This window comes from Scyliorhinus canicula, chromosome 7 (genome assembly GCF_902713615.1).
Source record: "Scyliorhinus canicula chromosome 7, sScyCan1.1, whole genome shotgun sequence".
NCBI classification, from domain to species: Eukaryota; Metazoa; Chordata; class Chondrichthyes; order Carcharhiniformes; family Scyliorhinidae; genus Scyliorhinus; species Scyliorhinus canicula.
Genome location: NC_052152.1, coordinates 84,127,336 through 84,148,549, shown reverse-complemented (window position 1 = coordinate 84,148,549; position 21,214 = coordinate 84,127,336). Strand labels below are relative to the sequence as shown.

The 21,214-nt window shown below is 47.0% G+C and overlaps 1 protein-coding gene across 4 annotated transcripts in view; it reads left to right on the top strand.

The window, feature by feature from the left end:
• LOC119969087 (cilia- and flagella-associated protein 47-like) overlaps positions 1–21,214 on the top strand; it is an 868,530-nt gene that overhangs the window by 14,670 nt on the left and 832,646 nt on the right. For all 4 annotated transcript variants that reach the window (XM_038802287.1, XM_038802288.1, XM_038802285.1 and 1 more), the window contains exons 2-3: positions 307–461; positions 12,240–12,355. In XM_038802287.1, coding sequence (XP_038658215.1) covers positions 307–461; positions 12,240–12,355 — 271 coding nt within the window. The remainder of the gene's footprint in view (positions 1–306; positions 462–12,239; positions 12,356–21,214) is intronic.

The window sequence follows — 21,214 nt, the reverse complement described above, 5'->3', positions numbered from 1 at the left end:
TCACTTATCCGGAAAATGTCCAGACAAAAGAACAATTGTATGGAAGTGCAAGATAGTAACGACAGCCCACGGAGGAGCCATCCCAGTCCCAGACAAAGGTTGCAGGTTGAGCTGCAGAACATGATTGAGTTCTGAAGTTCGTACTGCATGGACAGTGAAGACAAATGTTTTTCAATATACATCAGCAACTGTCGTGCAATCTATAGACTTTCCTCCAAAGGTAAGGGCAGTTGGGGTAGGTGTTCAAGATGGTTTTACATCCTGAGAAGTTCAGTTGTATGAATTCATTTGTCTCCTGCTTTACAGATATTCCACGTCATTGTGAAGAACCAAACAGATAAAATTGCAACTGGGGTACAGATTTCAGCAATTATAGAATATTCCACACGTAAAAGAGAAGATGCGAAAGATGAATGCATTATAACCTCAGATGAAGATTTTATTACAATCCCACTATTTGCGTATGTATTATTTAATAATTCATTTCATTCATAGAGAGTCAATTGCTATGTAGATTTTACAATGCATGATAACTCATGATAGAATGATCAAAGATCTTTAGTAATATCTATCTATCTACTATTTAATACTATCTATAATACTATCTCTTTAATACTATCCAGTTGAAAAATCATCACTAATAAAATATCCTATACATAAAAATGAAGTCTTGGCTCCAGAAGGTCATATTTGTCTAATGTTGAGATTTTTATTGACGTTCTCCTGGAAATGGAGAATTGCTCATTCACCACACATTTATTGACAATATAACTGTACAAATATTGCTATTGCTTTGGCGGTTAATGATTTAGAAAGAGACCTGGAAACAATGGAAAGAAGACCCGGAGGAGTGCATAGCCCGCAGCCAACTTGCTCTGCTCCTACCAAAGTTGCGAATTACCCAAAGGTCCTGGTATCTCTGGAGCAGTCTTGAAATACAATTCATTTGACTTAGAGACGAGAGTGGTGTCAGTGAGCCAAAAATGACTACAATGATTGCTAGATGGAAGATTTTAGAAGAATATTCTGACACCAACTTGTATTTATACTGGACTTTTCATATAATAAAACTTCCTGAGCTGGTTCACAGGAACCTTATCAGCTGAAATTTGGAATCAAGCCAAAAAGGAGGTATTAGGGTAGATGAGGATGGAAGAGAAGCAAAGAGACATGGAGGCTTTAACAGATTCCTGCTAAAATTAAACTGTGAACATCACTGAAAATATTTTCTCACCAAGTCATATTAAACCCCTCATGTATACTGTTGAAAAGAACAATACAACTTTTCTTAATGTTCACTTTTTTCTTTATTAAATTCACACTGTTGTCACACACCACCTTATTCCGTCCTCCAGGAGTGTTAAACAATCTTGGTGAGAGATGCTTTTGCAGCTTGTGTTCGTGCTACAAGCCAACAGGAAGTATTCTTTTAGAGGACTGAGAGTTTATTTCCAGATTTTTATATCATAGAATCATAGAATTTACAGTGCAGAAGGAGGCGATTTAGAACATAGAACATTACAGCGCAGTACAGGCCCTTCGGCCCTCGATGTTGCGCTGACCTGTGAAACCAATTTAAAGCCCATCTATACTATTCCATTATCATCCATGTTTATCCAATGACCATTTAAATGCCCTTAATGTTGGCGAGTCCACTACTGTTGCAGGCAGGGCATTCCACGCCCTTACTACTCTCTGAGAAAAGAACCTACCTCTGACATCTGTCCTATATCTATCTCCCCTCAATTGAATATGTCCCCTCGTGCTAACCCATCACCATCCGAGGAAAAGGACCTCACTCTCCACCCTCACTCTCCACCCTATCAAATCCTCTGATCATCTTGCATGCCTCTATTAAGTCACCTCTTAACCTTCTCTCGAATGAAAAAAGCCTCAAGTCCCTCAGCCTTTCCTCATAAGATATTCCCTCTGCACCAGGCAACATCCTGGTAAATCTCCTCTGCACACTTTCCAATGCTTCCACATCCTTCCTATAATGCGGCGACCAGAACTGCATGCAATACTCCAAATGCGGCTACACCAGAGTTTTGTACAGCTGCAACATGACCTCATGGCTCCGAAACTCAATCCCTCTACCAATAAAGGCTAACGCACTGTACGTCTTCTCAACAACCCTATCAACCTGGGTGGCAACTTTCAGGGATCTATGTACATGGACACCGAGATCTCTCTGCTCATCCACACTGCCAAGGATCTTGCCATTAGCCCAGTACTCTGTATTCCTGTTAATCCTTCCAAAATGAATCACCTCACACTTTTCTGCATTAAACTCCATTTGCCACTTCTCAGCCCAGCTCTGCAGCTTATCTATGTCCCTCTGTAACCTGCAACATCCTTCCGCACTGTCCACAACTCCACCGACTTTAGTGTCATCTGCAAATTTACTCACCCATCCTCCTACACCCTTCTCCAGGTTATTTATAAAAATGACAAACAGCAGTGGCCCCAAAACAGATCCTTGTGGTACACCACTAGTAACTGAACTCCAGGCTGAACATTTCCCATCAACCACCACCCTCTGTCTTGTTACAGCTAGCCAATTTCTGATCCGAATCGCTAAATCACCCTCAATCCCATGCCTCAGTATTTTCTACAATAGCCTACTGTGGGGAACCCCTTATCAAACGCTTTACTGAAATCCATATACACCACATCAACTGCTTTACCCTCGTCCACCTGTTTGGTCACCTTCTCAAAGAACTCAATAAGGTTTGTGATGCACGACCTACCCTTCACAAAACCGTGTTGACTATCCCTAATCAAATTATTCCTTTCTAGATGATTATAAATCCTATCTCTTATAATCCTTTCCAAGACTTTGCCCGCAACAGAAGTAAGGCTCACTGGTCTATAGTTACCGGGGTTGTCTCTACTCCCCTTCTTGAATAAGGGGACAACATTTTCTATCCTCCAGTCTTCTGGCACTATTCCTATAGACAATGATGACATAAAGATCAAAGCCAAAGGCTCTGCAATCTTATCCCTAGCTTCCTAGAGAATCATAGGATAAATCCCATCTGGCCCAGGGGATTTATCTATTTTCACACTTTCCAGAATTGCTAACACCTCCTCCTTATGAACCTCAATCACATCTAGCCTAGTAGCCTGTGTCTCAGTATTCTCCTCGACAACACTGTCTTTTTCCTGTGTGAATACTGACGAAAAATATTCATTTAGCGCCTCTCCTATGCCCTCGGACTCCAGGCACAACGTCCCGCAACTCTCCTTGACGGGCCCTACTCTTACCCTAGTCATTCTTTTATTCCTGACATACCTATAGAAAGCCTTAAGGTTTTTCTTGATCCTACCTGCCAAAGACTTCTCATGTCCCCTCCTGGCTCTTCTTAGCTCTCTCTTTAGGTCCTTCACTGTCCACGGGGATAGTGCCAGAGGACTGGAGAGTGGCAAATGTTGTTCCTCTGTTCAAGAAAGGGAATAGGAATGACCCTGGTAATTATCGGCCGGTTAGTCTTACTTCGGTGGTCGGTAAGTTAATGGAACAGGTCCTGAAGGATAGGATTTATGACTATTTGGCCGGGATAGTCAACACGGATTCGTGAAGGGTAAGTCTTGCCTCACAAATTTGATTGAATTCTTTGAGGAGGTAACTAAGTGTGCAGATGAAGGTAGAGCAGTTGATGTTGTATACATGGATTTTAGTAAGGCATTTGATAAGTTTCCCCATGGTCGGCTCATGAAGAAAGTAAGGAGGTGTGGGATAGAGGGAAATTTGGCCAATTGGATAAGTAACTGGCTATCACAGAGAAGACAGGGGGTGGTGGTGGATGGAAAATGTTCAGACTGGAGACCAGTTACCAGCGGTGTACCACAGGGATCAGTGCTGGGTCTTCTGCTATTTGTGACTTTTATCAATGACTTGGAGGAGGGGGCTGGTCAGTAAATTTGCTGATGACACCAGGATTGGTGGAGTAGTGGATGAGGTGGAGGGCTGTTATAGGCTTCAAAGAGACATTGATAGGATGCAGAGCTGGTCCGAAAAATGGCAGATGGAGTTTAACCCTGATAAGTGCGAGCTGATCCATTTTGGTAGAAAAAATTTGAATGCGGATTACAGGGTCAACGGCAGGGTTCTGAGGAATGTGGAGGAACAGAGAGATCTTGGGGTTCATGTCCACAGATCTCTGAAGGTTGCCACTCAAGTGCATAGAGCTGTGAAGAAGGCCTATAGTGTGTTCGCGTGTATTAACAGAGAGCTTGAGTTTAAGAGCTGCGGGGTTATGCTGTAACTGTACATGACCCTGGTGAGACCATATTTGGAGTATTGTGTGCAGTTCTGGTCACCTCATTATAGGAAGGTTGTGGAAGCATTGGAAAGGGTGCAAAGGAGATTTACCAGGATGCTGCCTGGTTCGCAGGATAGGTCTTATGAGGAAAGCTTTAGGGAGCTAGGGCTTTTCTCTTTGGAGCAGAGGAGATTGAAAGGCGACTTAATAGAGGTTTATAAGACGATGAGGGGGATAGATAGAGTGGACGTTCAGAGACTATTTCCTCGGGTGGATGTAGCTGTTACAGGGGGGCATAACTATAAGGTTCAGGGTGGGAGATATAGGAGGGATGTCCGAGGTAGGTTCTTTACTCAGAGAGTGGTTAGGGTGTGGAATGGACTGCCTGCTGTGATAGTGGAGTCGGACACTTTAGGAACTTTCAGGTGGTTATTGGATAGGCACATGGAGCACACCAGAATGACAGGGAGTGGGATAGCTTGATCTTGGTTTCAGACAATGCTCGGCACAACATGGAGGGCCGAAGGACCTGTTCTGTGCTGTACTGTTCTATGTTCTGTGTTCTATGTTCCTGGCTGACTTGTAACTCTCAAGCGCCCTAACTGAACCTTCACGTCTCATCTTTACATAAGCCTCCTTCTTCCTCTTGACAAGTTATTCAACTACTTTAGTAAACCACGGTTCCCTCGCTCGACCACTTCCTCCCTGCCTGACAGGTACATACTTATCAAGGACATGCAGTAGCTGTTCCTTGAACAAGCTCTGCATTTCAATTGTGGCCATCCCCTGCAGTTTCCTTCCCCATACACTGCATCGTAAGTTTTGCCTAATCGCATAATTGCCTTTCCCCCAACTATAACTCTTGCCCTGTGGTATATACCTAACCCTTTCCATCACTAAAGTAAATGTAACCGAATTGTGGTCACTATCACCAAAGTGCTCACCTACGTCCAAATCTAACACCTGTCCTGGTTCATTACCCAGTACCAAATCCAATGTGGCCTCGGTTCATGTTGGCCTATCTACATTCTGTGTCAGGAAACCCTCCTGTACACATTGGACAAAAACTGACCCATCTAAAGTACTCGAACAATAGCGTTTCCAGTCAATATTTGGAAAGTTAAAGTCCCCCATAACAACTACCCTGTTACTTTCGCTCCTATCCAGAATCATATTTGCAATCCTTTCCTCTACATCTCTGGAACTTTTCGGAGGCCTATAGAAAACTCCCAACAGAATGACCTCTCCTTTCCTGTTTCTAACCTCAGCCCATACTACCTCAGTTAGACGAGTCCTCATCAAACGTTCTTTCTGATACTGTAATACTGTCCTTGACTAACAATGCTACACGTGCCCCTCTTTTACCACCTTCCCTGAGCTTACTGAAACATCTAAACCTCGGAACCTGCAACAACCATTCCTGCCCCTGCTCTATCCATGTCTCCGAAATGGCCACAACATCGAAGTCCCAGGTACCAACCCATGCTCAAGTTCACCCACCTTATTCCGGATGCTCCTGGCGTTGAAGTAGAAACGCTTCAAACCACCTTCCTGCCTGCCGGTACACTCCTGTGACCTTGAAACCTTACTCATGACCTCACTACTCTCAACCTCCTGTACACTGGAGCTACAATTCAGGTTCCCATCCCCTGCTGAATCAGTGTAAACCCTCCCGAAGAGCATTAGCAAATTTCTCCCCCTGGATATTGGTACGACTCTGGTTCAGGTGTAGAGCATGCCGTTTGTAGAGGTCCCACCTACCCCAGAATGAGCCCCAATTATCCAGGTATCTGAATCCCGCCTTTTGTGAGGGCCACGAAGAATCCAGTACGAGTTGAAGGATAGAAAGAAATAACATTTATTTACAATAACATATATATACACACACACAACAGCAGCAGCAACTCCCTTGCTGCTCACTCCTCTCTAGCTGGTTCCAAACTGGCCAGCTTTATTTATGCAGGGAATCTGCCAATGATTTCTCCGTCCTCCCCTTTATTGGGGAAGCTCATACTCCCTAAGGATTGTGGGATTGCCATTAGTCACCAGCCAATGGTAAGCAGGCAGGTTATAACAACCCTCCCCCACTAAGTCCAAGGAATCCACCGAAGACCCTGGCGAAGGAGGGCATCAAACTCGTTTTGCTGCAGGCCGGACACCATTTGCACGAGGCGCTGGATCGGGTGGCATGTAACGAGACAGAGAATGGCGCTTCCGTAAATGAACGGCGTAACGGTTGTACATCCACGGCCCGTGTGTCCGAGGAATCCCCTCTGCGACGTCCTGTGTCTCCATCTCAGAGTCAGAGTCCGCTGCCTCCGTCATCTCGGCATCTCTATCTCCACGCAGTTCTGCAATGACCTACGCAGACTTTGAGTGCGGCACCAGAGGAAGATTGTGAGGAATACTTTCCACTGTGCCTGGTCTCTGTGGCTGTAGAAATGAGCTCCGGGGGCGGGGAATCTTTGGAAGGGATGGTCTTCTAGACCGAACGTGGTCGACATGCTTGCGCTGGAGATGACCCTGGGCTTGCACCTGGTAAGAGATAGGGCCCGTTTGGCGAAAGATCACGCCAGGGATCCACTTGGCGCCACCAGCAAAATTCCGAATGACCACTGGGTCACCGGGCGCAAACTGCCGAATTGGCCGATGCCGAGAAAAAACATGTCCCTGCTGTTCTTGTGTGGGGTGTACTTTTGCACCAATGTCCGGGAAAACCATGCTAAGGCGGGTGCGAAGTCTCCGGCCCATTAGGAGTTCCGCGGGAGCTACCCCAGTCACCGCATGTGGGGTGGTCCTATATGAAAACAAAAAAACGAACCAGTCCAGTCTCGTGTCCATCGACCCGGAAGACTCCTTCTTTAGGCCTCGTTTGAATGTCTGCACTGCGCGCTCCGTCAACCCATTTGAAGCCGGATGGTATGGGGTGGTGCGGATATGGCATATGCCGTTCATCTTCATGAACCTTGCAAACTCCTCACTTGTGAACTGAGTGCCGTTGTGTGTGACCAGCACCTTGGTGAGGCCATGCATCTTCTTGATTGTTGCGCAGGACATTGTGCCTACCATCTTATGCACATCTAACCATTTAGACTGGGCATCGATTAATAGAAGGGATATGGATCCTTGTAAAGGGCCGGCGAAATCCATATGCAAGCGAGCCCAAGGCCGCCCTGGCCATTCCCAGTGAGGTAGGGGCGTGGCTGGCAGAAGCTTCTGAAGCTCCTGGCAAATGGAGCAGTTTTGGGACACCTTTTCAATGTCGGTGTCAAGGCCTGGCCACCAAACATAATTCCGGGCCAACATTTTCATTTTGGTCACACCTGGATGCCCATTGTGCAAGTCTCTTAGTATCAGCTCCTGCCCTTTTTCTGGGACAATCACACGCGTCCCCCACAAAAGGATGCCGTCTTCCATGCTAAATTCTGACAGCTTGGAGGAAAATGCCCGCAACTCGCCTGGGAGCTGTCTATGCTGCCCGCCATACAGGACTATGTGCCAAACCTTTGACAGGACTGGCTCCGTCTTGGTCCACTCATGGATCTGTGATGCCGTGACAGGCAAGGTGTCCATAAACGTTAGGGTTGCAACCACCTGACCGGTCGTAGTGATCGACATGGGGCCGGTCGATGAAGACAGTCAGCTCAGTGCGTCGGCATTCGTTATCTGGGTTCCTGGTTTGTGCTCCAGAGAATACCCGTAGGCAGCGAGCAACAAAGCCCAGCGCTGGATCCGTGCGGAAGCAATGGGCGGTATAGGCTTATCCTCTCGGAAAAGTCCCAACAGAGGCTTATGATCAGTGACGATAGTGAAGTGGTAGCCATACACGTAATGGTGGAAGCGTTTCACTGCAAAGACCACCACCAGGCCCTCCTTCTCGATCTGCACGTACTTCCTTTCCGCTGCAGTCAATGTGCGGGAGGCGAAAGCTATCGGCTGCTCGGCCCCGTTCTCCATCTTGTGGGACAGGACGGCCCCAATACCATACGGGGATGCATCACATGTGATGAGCAAAGGCTTTCCAGGATCATAATGGGTTAGTAACCCAGACATCGGCAATTGTTGTTTTACCCGCCGGAAAGCGGTTTCTTGTGGCTGACCCCAAACCCAGGCGTGATTCGTCTTTAGTAGAAGGTGCAACGGGGCCAGCGTAGTTGCCAGATTGGGGAGGACTTCCCGTAATAGTTTTTGAGGCTGAGAAAAGAACGAAGATGAGAAGTGTCAGTCTTGGCGGGGGCCTGTTGAATTGCGGGCAACTTCTCTGCGATGGGGTGCAAACCTTCGTGGTCCACCCGATAACCCAGGTAGACTACTTCCTTCGCCTGAAAGACGCACTTTGTACGCCGTAAACGGAATCCAGCCTCCGAAAAGCGTCCAAGGACAGCCTCCAAATTTTCCAAATGTTCCTCCTCCGACGTTCCTGTATTCAAAATGTCGTCTAAGTAGTCAGCGACACGCGCTAAACTTCTCAGAATGCCCTCCAGGACGCGTTGAAAAATAGCGCAGGCAAAGGATACCCCAAAGGGCAACCATGTATATTCATACAGGCCCGGGTGTGTATTAATTGTTACATATGGCCAGGAGGCAGGGTCCAACTCCAACTGTCAGTAGGCGTGACTCATCTAATTTTGTGAACGAGAGTCAGCCTGCAAGCTTCGCGTAGAGATCTTCTATGTGAGGCATTGGATATCGGTTGAGCCAGGAAGCCGTATTCACTGTAAGTTTATCGTTGTCGCACAAGCGAACTGTGGCATCTGGCTTCATTACAGGTACAATGGGTGCTGCCCAGTCAGCAAAACGGAAGGGTCTGATCATACCCAAAGTCTCAAAACGAGTGAGCTCCCATTCTACCTTTCGCGCAAGGCACCGGGCGCGCCTGGAAATAGCGCAGCGTGGCTCCTGGTTCTACTTGGATAAGGGCTACGGCCCCTTTTATTTTCCCCAAACCGGGCTGGAATACATCTGGGTATCGTCCTAGCACCTCAGTCAACCCTCCAGAAACTGTTTGGAGGATGTGCTGCCACTGCAGCCGCAAATGACGCAACCAGTCCCAACCCAACAGGCTGGGCTCGTGGCTGCGCACCACGATAAGTGGGAAACGCCCCTCCTGGCGTCCATAAACAACAGGGGTCATCGTAGTTCCTGCAATGTCCAATGGTTCCCCCGTGTAGGTGGCCAACCTGGCCTGTATGTCGGTTAATGTAAGGGTCTGTATACCCTGCTTGATGCGGTTGAATGTTCTCTGGGCGATCACGGAGACAGCTGCGCCAGTGTCCAACTCCATCTCAAGCGGGTGACCATTGACCCGTACTGTCATCTTAATGGGGGCCACACAGGGAGCTGCCACACAATGCAGCTGCAGGCAGTCGTCCTCTGTCTCCATGTCCTCGGGAGTAGTTGCCACAGGTTCATCCAAATGGACGGTACGGCCCTGGGCTGGCCCCAGTTTCTGTCGGAACGACAGCACCTCTGGCGCCCCAAGGACCAGCGTCCACTATGGGGTTGGCGCCCACAAGTCTGACATGGACATGGCTCCTCATCCATTGGTTCTGGAGAAGGCTCCCTTCGGGGAGGAATATCCGACGGCCACTGGCATCGATCTGGATGTTGCCTCGCCCAAGGTACCGCAAGGGTGTGGGGGGACGTTTTCGGACAGAAGGGGTTGCGCCCCAAGGCATGCACCTCCATTTCCTGTAGCTCCTGCACTCTCTGTTCTGCGCTCTCTCGGGACAATACTATTTGAATGGCCTGTTGAAAAGTCAATGTTGGCTCAGCTAACATCTTTCTCTGGGTGGCCGCATCGTTAATATCGCAAATCAAACGGTTGTGTAACATTTCTGACAAGGTCTCACCATAGTCACAGTACTCCGCAATCCTGCGTAGCCTGGATAGAAAGTTGGCAAGGGATTCTTCTGGGGTCCTCTCAGCGGTATTAAACCGGTAACACTGGACTATCGTGGACGGGCTTGGGTTAAAATGTTGTGCCACTAAGTTCACAAGTTCATCAAACGTTTTGGTGTCCGGCGCAAATTGGTACATAAGACTCCTAATCACCCCAAATGTATGCGGGCCGCAGGCGGTGAGCAATATGACCACCTGGCGCTCGTTTTCGGTGATGTTGTTTGCCCGGAAATAGTAACGTATCCGTTGTGCATACTGGTTCCAGCTTTCCAGCGCAGCGTCAAAAACATCCAAACGTCCATGCAGAGGCATGGTGAAATAGAAAACAACTTCTAACCTGTATCCAACAAAAATCCAGGGAGGTGGCTTCAGCAGTGTAGTCAGCTATTCACATTAACCCTCGTCGCCAGATTTGTGAGGGCCATGAAGAATCCAGCACGAGTTGAAGGATAGAAAGAAATAACATTTATTTACAATAACACACACATATATATATATATACAACAGCAGCAGCAACTCCCTTGCTGCTCACTCTCCTCTAGCTGGTTCCAAACTGGCCAGCTTTATTTATGCAGGGAGTCTGCTAATGATTTCTCCGCCCCCCCTCCCCCCCCTCAGTGGGGAAGCTCATACTCCCAAAGGATTGTGGATTGTCATTAGTCCCCAGCCAATGGTAAGCAGGCAGGTTATAACACCTCCCTCCTGCACCACCCCTGTAGCCACATGTTCAACTGTTCTCTCTCCCTATTCCTCATCTCGCTAGCACATAGCACGGGTAACAACCCAGAGATAATAACTCTGTTTGTTTGAGCTCCAAGATTCCACCCTTTTTCCCGAAATACCTGCCTTACATCCCCATCCCTTTTCCTACCTATGTCGTTGGTGCCTATGTGGACCACGACTAGGGGCTGCTTCCCCCTTAAGGATCCCGAAAACACGATCCGAGACATCACGGACACTAGCACCTGGGAGGCGACACACCAACCGCAAGTCTCTCTCGTTCCCATTGAATCTCCTATCTGTCCCCCTAACTATGGAGTCCCCAATGACTAATGCTCTACTCCTCTCCCCCCTTCCCTTCTAAGCAACAGGGACAGACTCTGTGCCAGAGACCTGTACCCCATGGCTTACCCCTGGTAAGTTTTCCCCCCCCTCCCCCCCCCCCCCCCCCCCCCACCAGTATCCAAAGCGGTATACTTGGTACTAAGGGCAACGACCACAGGGGATCCCTGTACTGACTGCTTCCTCCCAGCACCTCTCACCCTCACCCATCTATCTTCATTCTTCGGAGTAGCTGCATCCCTGAAGCTTCTATCTATGACCACCTCTGCCTCCCGAATGACCGAAGTTCAACCAGCTCCAGTTCCCTAACACGGTTTTTGAGGAGCTGGAGATGGGTGCACTTCCCACAGGTGGAATCAGGAGGGACACTGATGGTGTCCCTCACCTCAAACATTCTGCAGGAGGAACATTGCACTGCCTTCCCTGCCATCCCCTCTAGTTAACTTGCGGATAAAACAAGAAACTTGTAGCTAACTTATTTGGCCCATCGAGTCTGCACCAGCCCTTGAAAAGAGCACCCGACTGAAGCCCACATTTCCACCCTATCCCTGTAACCCCACCTAACCTTTTTTGAACACTAAGGGCAATTTAGCATGGCCAATCCACCGAGCCTGCACATCTTTGGACTGTGGGAGGAAACTGGAGCAGCCTGCAGGAAACCGACACTGATGCGGGGAGAATGTCTAGGCTCCACACAGCCAATGACCCAAGCCGGGAATCGAACCTGGGACCCTGGAGCTGTGAAGCAACAGTCCTAACCACTGTGCTACCGTACTGCTCTAAGTCACATAAATTTCTTTGAGATGGAGCACCATAATTTATAGGTTACTTCATCTCAATGTCTAGATATTGATGAATAGCTTTCAGTCTGCATCATAATAATGTCACTTTGTGTCGCTTGGCGTAATTAGTTTTCTTCAGCTATTTTCTACTATTTCTAAGGATTCATTAAACTGCTGAAAGTAGAATTAGTTGAGTCGATCACATGGTGTTTTTTGTTTTCTTGTGTAGGTTTGTTTCTGCTTGTGATCTTAGCATTGACCCAGAAGTTGATTTTGGAACCCTGGTAGCCAATAGTAGTGTCCTTTCCATGGATGTAAATGTTCCAAATCATGGAACTCTCCCAGGTAAATATTATTCAACAGTAACCTGTGAAAAACAAAACTCTGATATATTTTGTCTTTATTTGTTGTATTTTTCATGCTATACTTAAAAGTTAACATTTACAAGTTGATAAAGCCAGACTTCCATAATGTTACCAAAATAAAAGTCATGGTTAGTTTACTAACTGTTAAAATAAATAGGGTATAATGGGTAGATAAGAAAAATCAAAAAAAAACTGATGAATTCAAATAATGTTTAAAATTATTTTATTAAGCTTGATAATGTGTTCAGGTCTTACTGTGAAGTCAGGAGGCTTATTTGGTTGAACATTAAAGTGTTTATTACCAACTCGTACTGGATACATCTCTGAGGCACTCCCTGGAATAGATGCTGTCTCCATGCTGGTTTCTTGCTAGATTCTTCGACACACGGTCTGCTATCATGTGATTCTCTACGTCATACTAATAGTGGCACTCTACCCATTTAACCTTTTCTATGCAAGACTTTTATACTACAGCTACCATCTAACTTTCCATATGTATGTAGACTTACAAGGGATGTATGATTCATTCACATGAGAACTAAACTTGTAGCTAATTTATTGGGGCCTGATTTTTGATGGATTCCTGTGAAAGTGACACTAAATACATTATAATTGGAAGAAAGCTGATGGAAATGTTATTTAACAAAATACTGGGCTGAATTCCCCGGTTTCTCCCGTGTTTCTCAGTGGCTTGCTGTTCGCTGGCAGCAGAATTCTCTCCTCCCGATTGTCAATGGGATTTCCCATTGAAGCCACCCCACGCTGTTGGGAAACCCACGGGTGGGGTTGCGCTGTGACGGTAACAAAGAATCGCAACGACCAGAGAATTACAGCCACCATTGGAGGGATTGGCAATTTTTTGTATTTTTATGGTTATTGCGATGATCAGGTTGTTAAAATGTTCCCACTTAAAAACTATTCAAGGTAATGAAATACACTTTTACCTGCACAATTTGAAACATTTCAGGCAAGTTGAAAGCGACATGGTGTGAACATTGTGGCATACACCAGGGGTGTCATATTATGATTACTGTTTTACCGCCACAGACTATTTTTTTGAGGTCATTTAAAAAATATATATATTTATTAAACTTTTATCATTTTATACCCCAAAAATTACAAAAGCTACAAACAACAGTAAATCAAATAATAAGAACAATAACTAACACCCCCCCCCCCCCCAATTCTCCCTCCCCCTCTAACAGCTAACAGTGACCAATTCCTTAAAATACAATATAAACTGTTGCCATCTACAGTAGAACCCTTCAACTGACCCCCTCTGGGTATATTTGACCTTCTCGAATTGCAAAAACTCCATTAACTCCCCTAGCCACACCGAGGCGCTAGGTGGCATCACCAGTCTCCTACTCAGTGGGTCGATTTGTCTCCAAGCAACTAGTGAGGCGAATGCCAGGGTATTCCCCCTCATATCCGTCCGCAGCTCTGGCAGGTCCAATACCTCAAATATAGCCATTAAAGGACAGAGCTTCAGTTCAATACTCAGGAATACCAATATGGTGTTGGAAAAAAGAGACCCAGAAACCCACAAGCTTGGGACAGGACCAGAACATATGCGTGTGAATTGCAGGCCCTCTCGAACACCCCTCGGATCTATCCTCAACCTCCTCAAAGAAAGGACACATGGTGAAGTAAACCATAAACACTACCTTCAGCTGGATCAGACCCGGTCTTGAACAGGATGATGTGGTGTCCACCCTGCGGAGGGTCACGCTCCACACCTCCTCTTCCAGTATGGATCCCAGCTGCTCCTCCCATTTGGCCTTCTTCACCTCCTCCACCGAGACCAACTCTTTACCCCAAAGTCCCTCCATATCTGCTGGATGAACTGCCCTCTTCCGATCCCGAGCACAAAATAATTCTATCCAATAAGGTTGAAGGCAGCGCCACCGCACAAGGCAGGGAAGTCATCACCAGTGCCCCCAAACTAGATCCTCTGCACGATCCAGGCTCCATTTGCACACAGGTAGATCCTGGATCTCCACATCACCCCAACACCACCCTCACGTTGTCAGCCAAGTAGTAAAACATCAAATTTGGCAGCACAAGCCCTCCCAACTGTCTATCCATCTGTTGGATCCCCTCCGAATCCTTGGTGTCTTCCCTGCTCATATGAAGATGTAAACTGCTTAATCCCCCATAAAACAACTTGGATAAAAATACCGGAAGACACTGAAAAGAGAACAAGATGTTGATTTTGATGGACTGAAAACAGCCCGCCAAGGACAATGGGAGGCTGTCCCACCTTTGCAGGTCAGCCTTAACCCATCCACTAGGCTGGTAAAATACAAAGCTGCACCCAATCCCGAGTGTGTTTAGCTGCGTGTTTCTCAGTGCTTTCAGTGCCGAGAAACACATGGCTATTTAACGCGGCTCGCGTTGCATAAGGGGCTTGAACGGGGAACGCGTGGCCAAGGCTGCACATTGCCCCGTTTTGTGCCGTGGGGATCTCCACTTGCCAGAACTCCCCAGTGTAATGAGAGAAATGGCGTCCTGATTTCCAAGGCTCCCGAAATGATCCACGACCTACCCCCCCCCCCCCCCCCCCCGCACTTTACCCCCAGCCCGAATGCACTATGGGAGGGTCCCCGGCCCCCCACCCCTCCCAACATCCACGCTGGGCACCCTCCAGACCCGATCACATGTGCGCAAAAAATGCCAGCTGGGCACCTTGGCAGTGACAGACTGGCACCCAGGCGGCACTGCCAAGGTGCCAGGCTGGCACCAGCAGTGCCAGGGCACCTCCCTGCCCATAGGGCATGCAGCTGGGGGCCCCTGATTCCCTGGGAGACCCCGATGAGTGCCATTCTGTCTGGTCCCTGTTTCTGGGGACCAGTGCCGATTGGCGCTTGCCCAAGGTCTCTGAGGCGAAGGGGATGAATCCCCAAACCCCAGGACTTCGGGAAACTGCACATTAGAATGAGGCTAACTGTCTCGCTCTAATATGCAGATTAGGCAAAAAGTGATCCTGCCCACAATGGGTGGGATTTACATCGCAACGTCTTGCGAGGTCATGTTTGATCTCCTGGCCATGCTGTGAGCTACTTTTCCAGTGCAACATGACTGTTGGATCATGCCCATGAGTGAACAAAAGCAAAGAAAATGAAACAAATTGAGGAAAGCGGTTAAGATCTAAAATAGATGAACTGAGTGTTGAGTCCAGATCGTTATAAAGTGTCCAGTCAAAAGATGAGGCACAGTTCCTCGAGTTTTATTGGAGCACTGTGGTAGGTCAAGGACAGGACAGAGTGGGAGCAAGGAGAAAAATTCAAATAACAGGCAACTGGAAGCACGGGGACACACAGCTGGACTGAATGAAGATAGTTTGCAAAGTGGTCACCCAATCTGAGTTTAGTCCCCCTACCCCACCCCCAATGGCAAGGAGCCCACATCGTGAGCAGAAAATACAGTATCCCAAATTGATAGCAGTAGAATTAAATTACTGTTTCACCTGTAAGGAATGTTTGGGGTACTGGATGGTGCAAAGGGAGGAAATAATAGGGCAGATGTTATGTATCTTGCGCATGCATGAACAGGGGCATTTGAGCTGACTCGGGTATTGCTGAAAGGGAAGGTGTTGGTGGTGGCATTATGCTAAAGATGTTGGACATGGTGGAGGATGATTAAATATTAAGTGTCAGTGGTGGAACATCATAGCAGCATAAGAATTAAGTTCGCTTTCGAAAAGGATACGGAGCAATTCAGAGCAAAAATTTCTATTGGAGGAGGGCCAATTTCAATGGGTCTGGCCCAGGTAAATTGGGATCAAATATTGATGGGCAAAACTGTAAGGGAATAAGTGGCCCATCTTTAGGATGGCACAGTCGCACAGTAATTAGCACTGCTGCCTACGGCGCTGAGGATCCCGGCCCCAGGTCACTGTCTGTGTGGCATTTGCACTTTCTCCCTGTGTTCACGTGGGTTTCAACCCCAAACCCAAAGATGTGCAGGTTAGGTGGATTGGTCACGCTAAATTGGCCCTTAATTGAAAACAAATAATTGGCTACTCTAAATTTATAAGAAAAAATAGTTGCCTGTCTTGGGGGCACGGTAGCACTGTTGCTTCACAGCACCAGGGTCTCAGGTTTGATTCCCAGCTTGGGTCACTGTCTGTGAGGAGTCTGCACATTCTCCCTGTGTCTGTGTGAGTTTCCTCCGGGTGCTCCGGTTTCATCCCACAAGTCCCGAAAGACGTGCTGTTTGTTGGATTGGACATTCTGAATTCTCCCCCAGTGTATCCGAATAGGCGCCGGAGTGTGGCAATTCGGGGATTTTCACAGTAACTTCATTGCAGTGTTAACGGAAGCCTACTTGTGACACTAACAAAGATTATTATTATAAAGAGGAGCTTCTGAAGTTCTGAGTTTTTCTAATATGAATGCCTGTACATTTTCCACGGAGTTTGATCATTTTTGATTCCTTTGTATTTGAAAGGTCACTCTCAATTGTTTCTCTGAAAAAAAACTTAGAATGCTGATGCGGAACATGTGAATTCCAATTCTTTTTGAATTTTGTTTACAGACACTAAACATTTAGACTTAAACAATGTTTTTGCCTCGTTGCCAGTTGTCATTTAGTAAGACTGCTGGGGCTTGCACGCTGGAATGAAACTAAATTGGTGAAGTCATGCACAGCCCAGGCAGCTTGTCATCTGACTGACCTATCCCAATTGAGTTCAAATGGCAGTTGCGTCATTTAAGTCCTGCAATATTTGAGTAAAGTCCTATTACTGAGTCACGTACTCAAGAACCATAAAAGTTCTACATGCTACACTAGTGATATGAAAAGAGTCCTTGACACCAATTGACTGAATCCACAAGTACGTTTGGTGAATTTTAAACCCATGATTTGGGAACAAATTTATATTATAATCAGAACAGTTGATGCACATTTATTTGCACTATTGCAATATTGTTTAGTCTGTCTCATAGTTTGTGAATTGATAGAAACCTACATAGTAAGCAGGAAAGTACAGTCCTACAGCAGGGACTAGTCAGAAATTGAACTACATAATTGGCAATTTGCTTGATAGCTGACTTCCCTCAAATTGTTTAGGATTTTCCTGTCTCATATTTATTTATTGTTTAACGATGTTTTCACAGTTAATTCTGGAAGCATTTGTTTTTCGGATGCAATAATCCAAGAGCAGACTCTGGAATCTAACTGCATTCTATTCGTCTTCTCCCCATACTTTTACACTGCCCCTCTGGCCATGCATAGCTGTCCCACTGCCTCCCCCGTCGACACTAGCCCAAACTCCATTTGGAGCTTCTGTCTCTCCTTCAGCAGCGCCTCCTCAGGAGCCACCGGGTATCTCTGGTCCAACACCAGAATGGCCTCCAACAGCCTCCGCTCCTTCACCCTCTCCGCCCTAACCTTATGCGCTCTAATCAAAATAAACTTACCTCTCACCATTGCATTCAGCACCTCCCGCTGAGACCTCCACCGTCTTACTATGCATATAGTTCCGAATAGCCACCCCTGTCTTCTCACAGACCTTCTTATCAGCCAATCCAACCTCCACTGCACCCTTTGGGAGCTCGCCTCCTCCAACCGCAAGTCCACCCAGTCTGGTGCGTGAACCGACACCACAATCGCTAAATACTCAGTCCCAACCACCCTGGCCAATAGTGCCTTGTCCAGGACAAAAAAACCCAATCCGGAGTACCCCTTTGGACGTGCGAAAAGAACAAAAATTCCTTTGCTCTGAGTCTCTCAAACCACCATGGGTCCACTGCCCCATTCGCTCCATAAAACCCAACAACTCTTTTGCCATTGCTGGCACCCTCATAGATTTGGGGCATGACCCAGCCTAGGATCCAGCACCATACTAAAATTCCCCGTGATCAGCCAGTGCGTGTCCAGGCAGCGATCTTTGCCCGGGCTCGTCTCATAAACTCCCAATTTGAGGCAGAAATATTCACCAGCACCACGGGCGCACCCTCCAAGTTCCTATTCACCATCACAAATCTACCCCCAAGGTCAGCCACCATGCTCCCCACCGCAAAGGACGCACTCTTATTAACCAGCATTGCCACACCCCCTCGTCTTCATGTCCTGACCCAAATTATAAACACCTGTCCCACCCATCCCTCCTCAGCCTCGTCAGATCCGCCACCTTCAAATGAATCTCTTGCAAAAACACAACGTCCGCCTTCAAACTCCTCAGATGCGTGAACATGTGTGAGCTCTTAACCGGCCCATTTAATCCCCGAACATTCCATGAAATCAGCTGGGTTGGGGGGGTGGGTGTCATGCTCCTCCCGTCACCATATCTCTGCTTTAACCAGCTCCTCTAGGTCCACGCCACGTGATCTCTGGGGCCTCACCAAGATGTCCACCATCATCCCCCCCCCCCTTAAACAACTGTGCCACACCAACTTCGTCCACGGCAGCAACTCCCTCCCCCCCTCTCTTTCCCCACCATCCCTACCAAAAAGAAAGAAAATCACCCATCACAACAGATCTATCCCCCACTTCCCTCATGTTCCCAATAACCCTCCTGCTATAAAACATGATACAACATTCAACCCAGCTGAAAAGCACCAATGCTCCACCCACTGTTATATCTATCGTCCAAAGTTCTAACAAGCCCCCAAGTCTAGGGTCTCGCGAAACTCTGCTCGCCTCCTCCGGCGTGTCCATATGGAACTCCTGACCCTGGTATGGTGACCCACAACCGGGCTGGCTAGAGCAGCCCATCAACCAGGCAAGCTAATAAATCGTGAACATCCTAGACTACTCTTAATTTACATTTTCACAATTTAAATTAACTGATATTTCCTATTTAGTTGCGCTAATTTTATTGTTAATGTTAAATTATTAGATTTTTTTTCAGCACAAATACATCTTTGAAGTATTGGTAGACTTAAGTAGATCAGAATGCAGTAAAAAGTTATACTGGGAGCATTAGAGTAATAGAAGATGACCCGATGGATGAGTGCTCTTAATGTTCTTACATTCATCTGTTGGCATTCCTGACCTCACTACTCCCTTTCATCTTTTTTTCAATATAAATTTTGAGTACCCAATTTTTTTTTTCCAATTAAGGGTCAATTTTTAGCATGGCTAATCCACCTACTTTGCTCATCTCTGGGCTGTGGGAATGTTCATACTCTATTTCATCTTAATAGAATTCCCACATCTTCATTGCTAAAATAGTCCCCAGAAATCTCTTGTTTTCCATTTCATTAAAAAAAGTTCTGTCCACCTCATGTATTGCTTTGTTTGGCCCCTTGTTCCACACTGTAACCAATCACTGTTTTGTCGATGTACGATTTGTCAATGTTCCCTGTTGATTATTCTTGTATCTACCATGTACGTACTGTGTATGTTCCTCGGCCGCAGAAAAATACTTTTCACTGTATTTCGGTACATGTGACAATAAATCAAATCAAATCAAATCGCCTCCCAGCTTGCCATTTCTCAGGAAACCTCAGTTTATCCAAGATGTGGAGATGCCGGCGTTGGACTGGGGTGAGCACAGTAAGAAGTCTTACATAACCAGGTTATAGTCCAACAGGTTTGTTTCAAATCACTAACTTTCAGAGACCTGTTGCACTTTATCAAAGGCTTACTTTGTGTTCCCATTTGTGACATAACTTTCCGATTAAATTTCTTGTACTCTTGGGCAAGATATATAAGATAAAATATGGGCTTCAATAACTGATGCCAGAAACCTAGTCAGTAACCTTTGTCTGTGGATATCATTTGTCTTTCTTGACAGTTTTTTGTTGATGCCACTGTGCTCCTTTGCATTTTCTCTTCTTACAACCTCCAAAAATTACCTCTCGCATGTCCTTTTCCCTCCTTATGGGTGGGATTTTCAAAATGTTCTTGCCAGTGGAATGTTCTTGTCCTGCTGATGCCGAGACCCCTACCCACTGGGGAAACGGAAAAACCTAAGGCTACGTGGGGGCGCAGTTTGAGAACTATGAGAAACCCTCTTGACAGTGGCAGGACCAGAAGGCCACCGCAAAATATGCAGTTGGAGGCGGGCAGACAATCCCGCTCTATGGGCGTGATTTTGCATTTGCATCCGTTATGAGTGAGAATGGTGATGCGGGTACAAAACCTTGCATGAATCTGGAAACAAGATTCTGACTGGCGAGATCTAATTTCCTGATGTTCTACACCCCTTGCAAGAACCTCAGTTTGCTACATTTACATATATTTTAATCTCATCACCACACTAACCCCCCCCCCCCCCCCCCCCCCCCCCCCCCCCCCCCCCCCCAGCCACTGTGGTGAATGTAACTTAGTAATTCACACTGTATTTACCAATACCATTGTAAGCGCAGTAGCGTTATCCGACCACTAGGGGGAGTAGCTCTGGGAATGCTCAGGAGTTTGTACAGGGCTCCACCCTTGGCTCCGCCCACGACTCCTCCCCTGGACTACTGTTTACATACCCTTGTCCAGAGCCAGCCTGCAGTTCATCGAGAGTTCAACGGGTAACAGGCTGGCTCTGTAGTAAGTAGATTAAAACCATTGTTCATATCTTAAAGCACGTGTCTAGTGAATTGATGGTTCCATCAGCCACACAATCCCCCTCACTGAATATTCAAACCTGGTAGATGTTACGTGACATCACTTCAGCGGGATTTACAGCAGGCTAGGAAAAACAGGAATCAATCACAAGCATAGCCCCGGAGGGTAGAGGGAGAGTGACATGCCTGGGCAGGTCCCTGGCCCTACACCCTGGCACTTTCCTGGCACAGGTTGGCACTGCCGGGGTGGACCCTCTGAGGACAGGGTTTGCGTTATGTTTGTCGCCTGATGCTTGTGATGGGGAGGGGGTGGGGGGTGGGGGGGGCGCGGT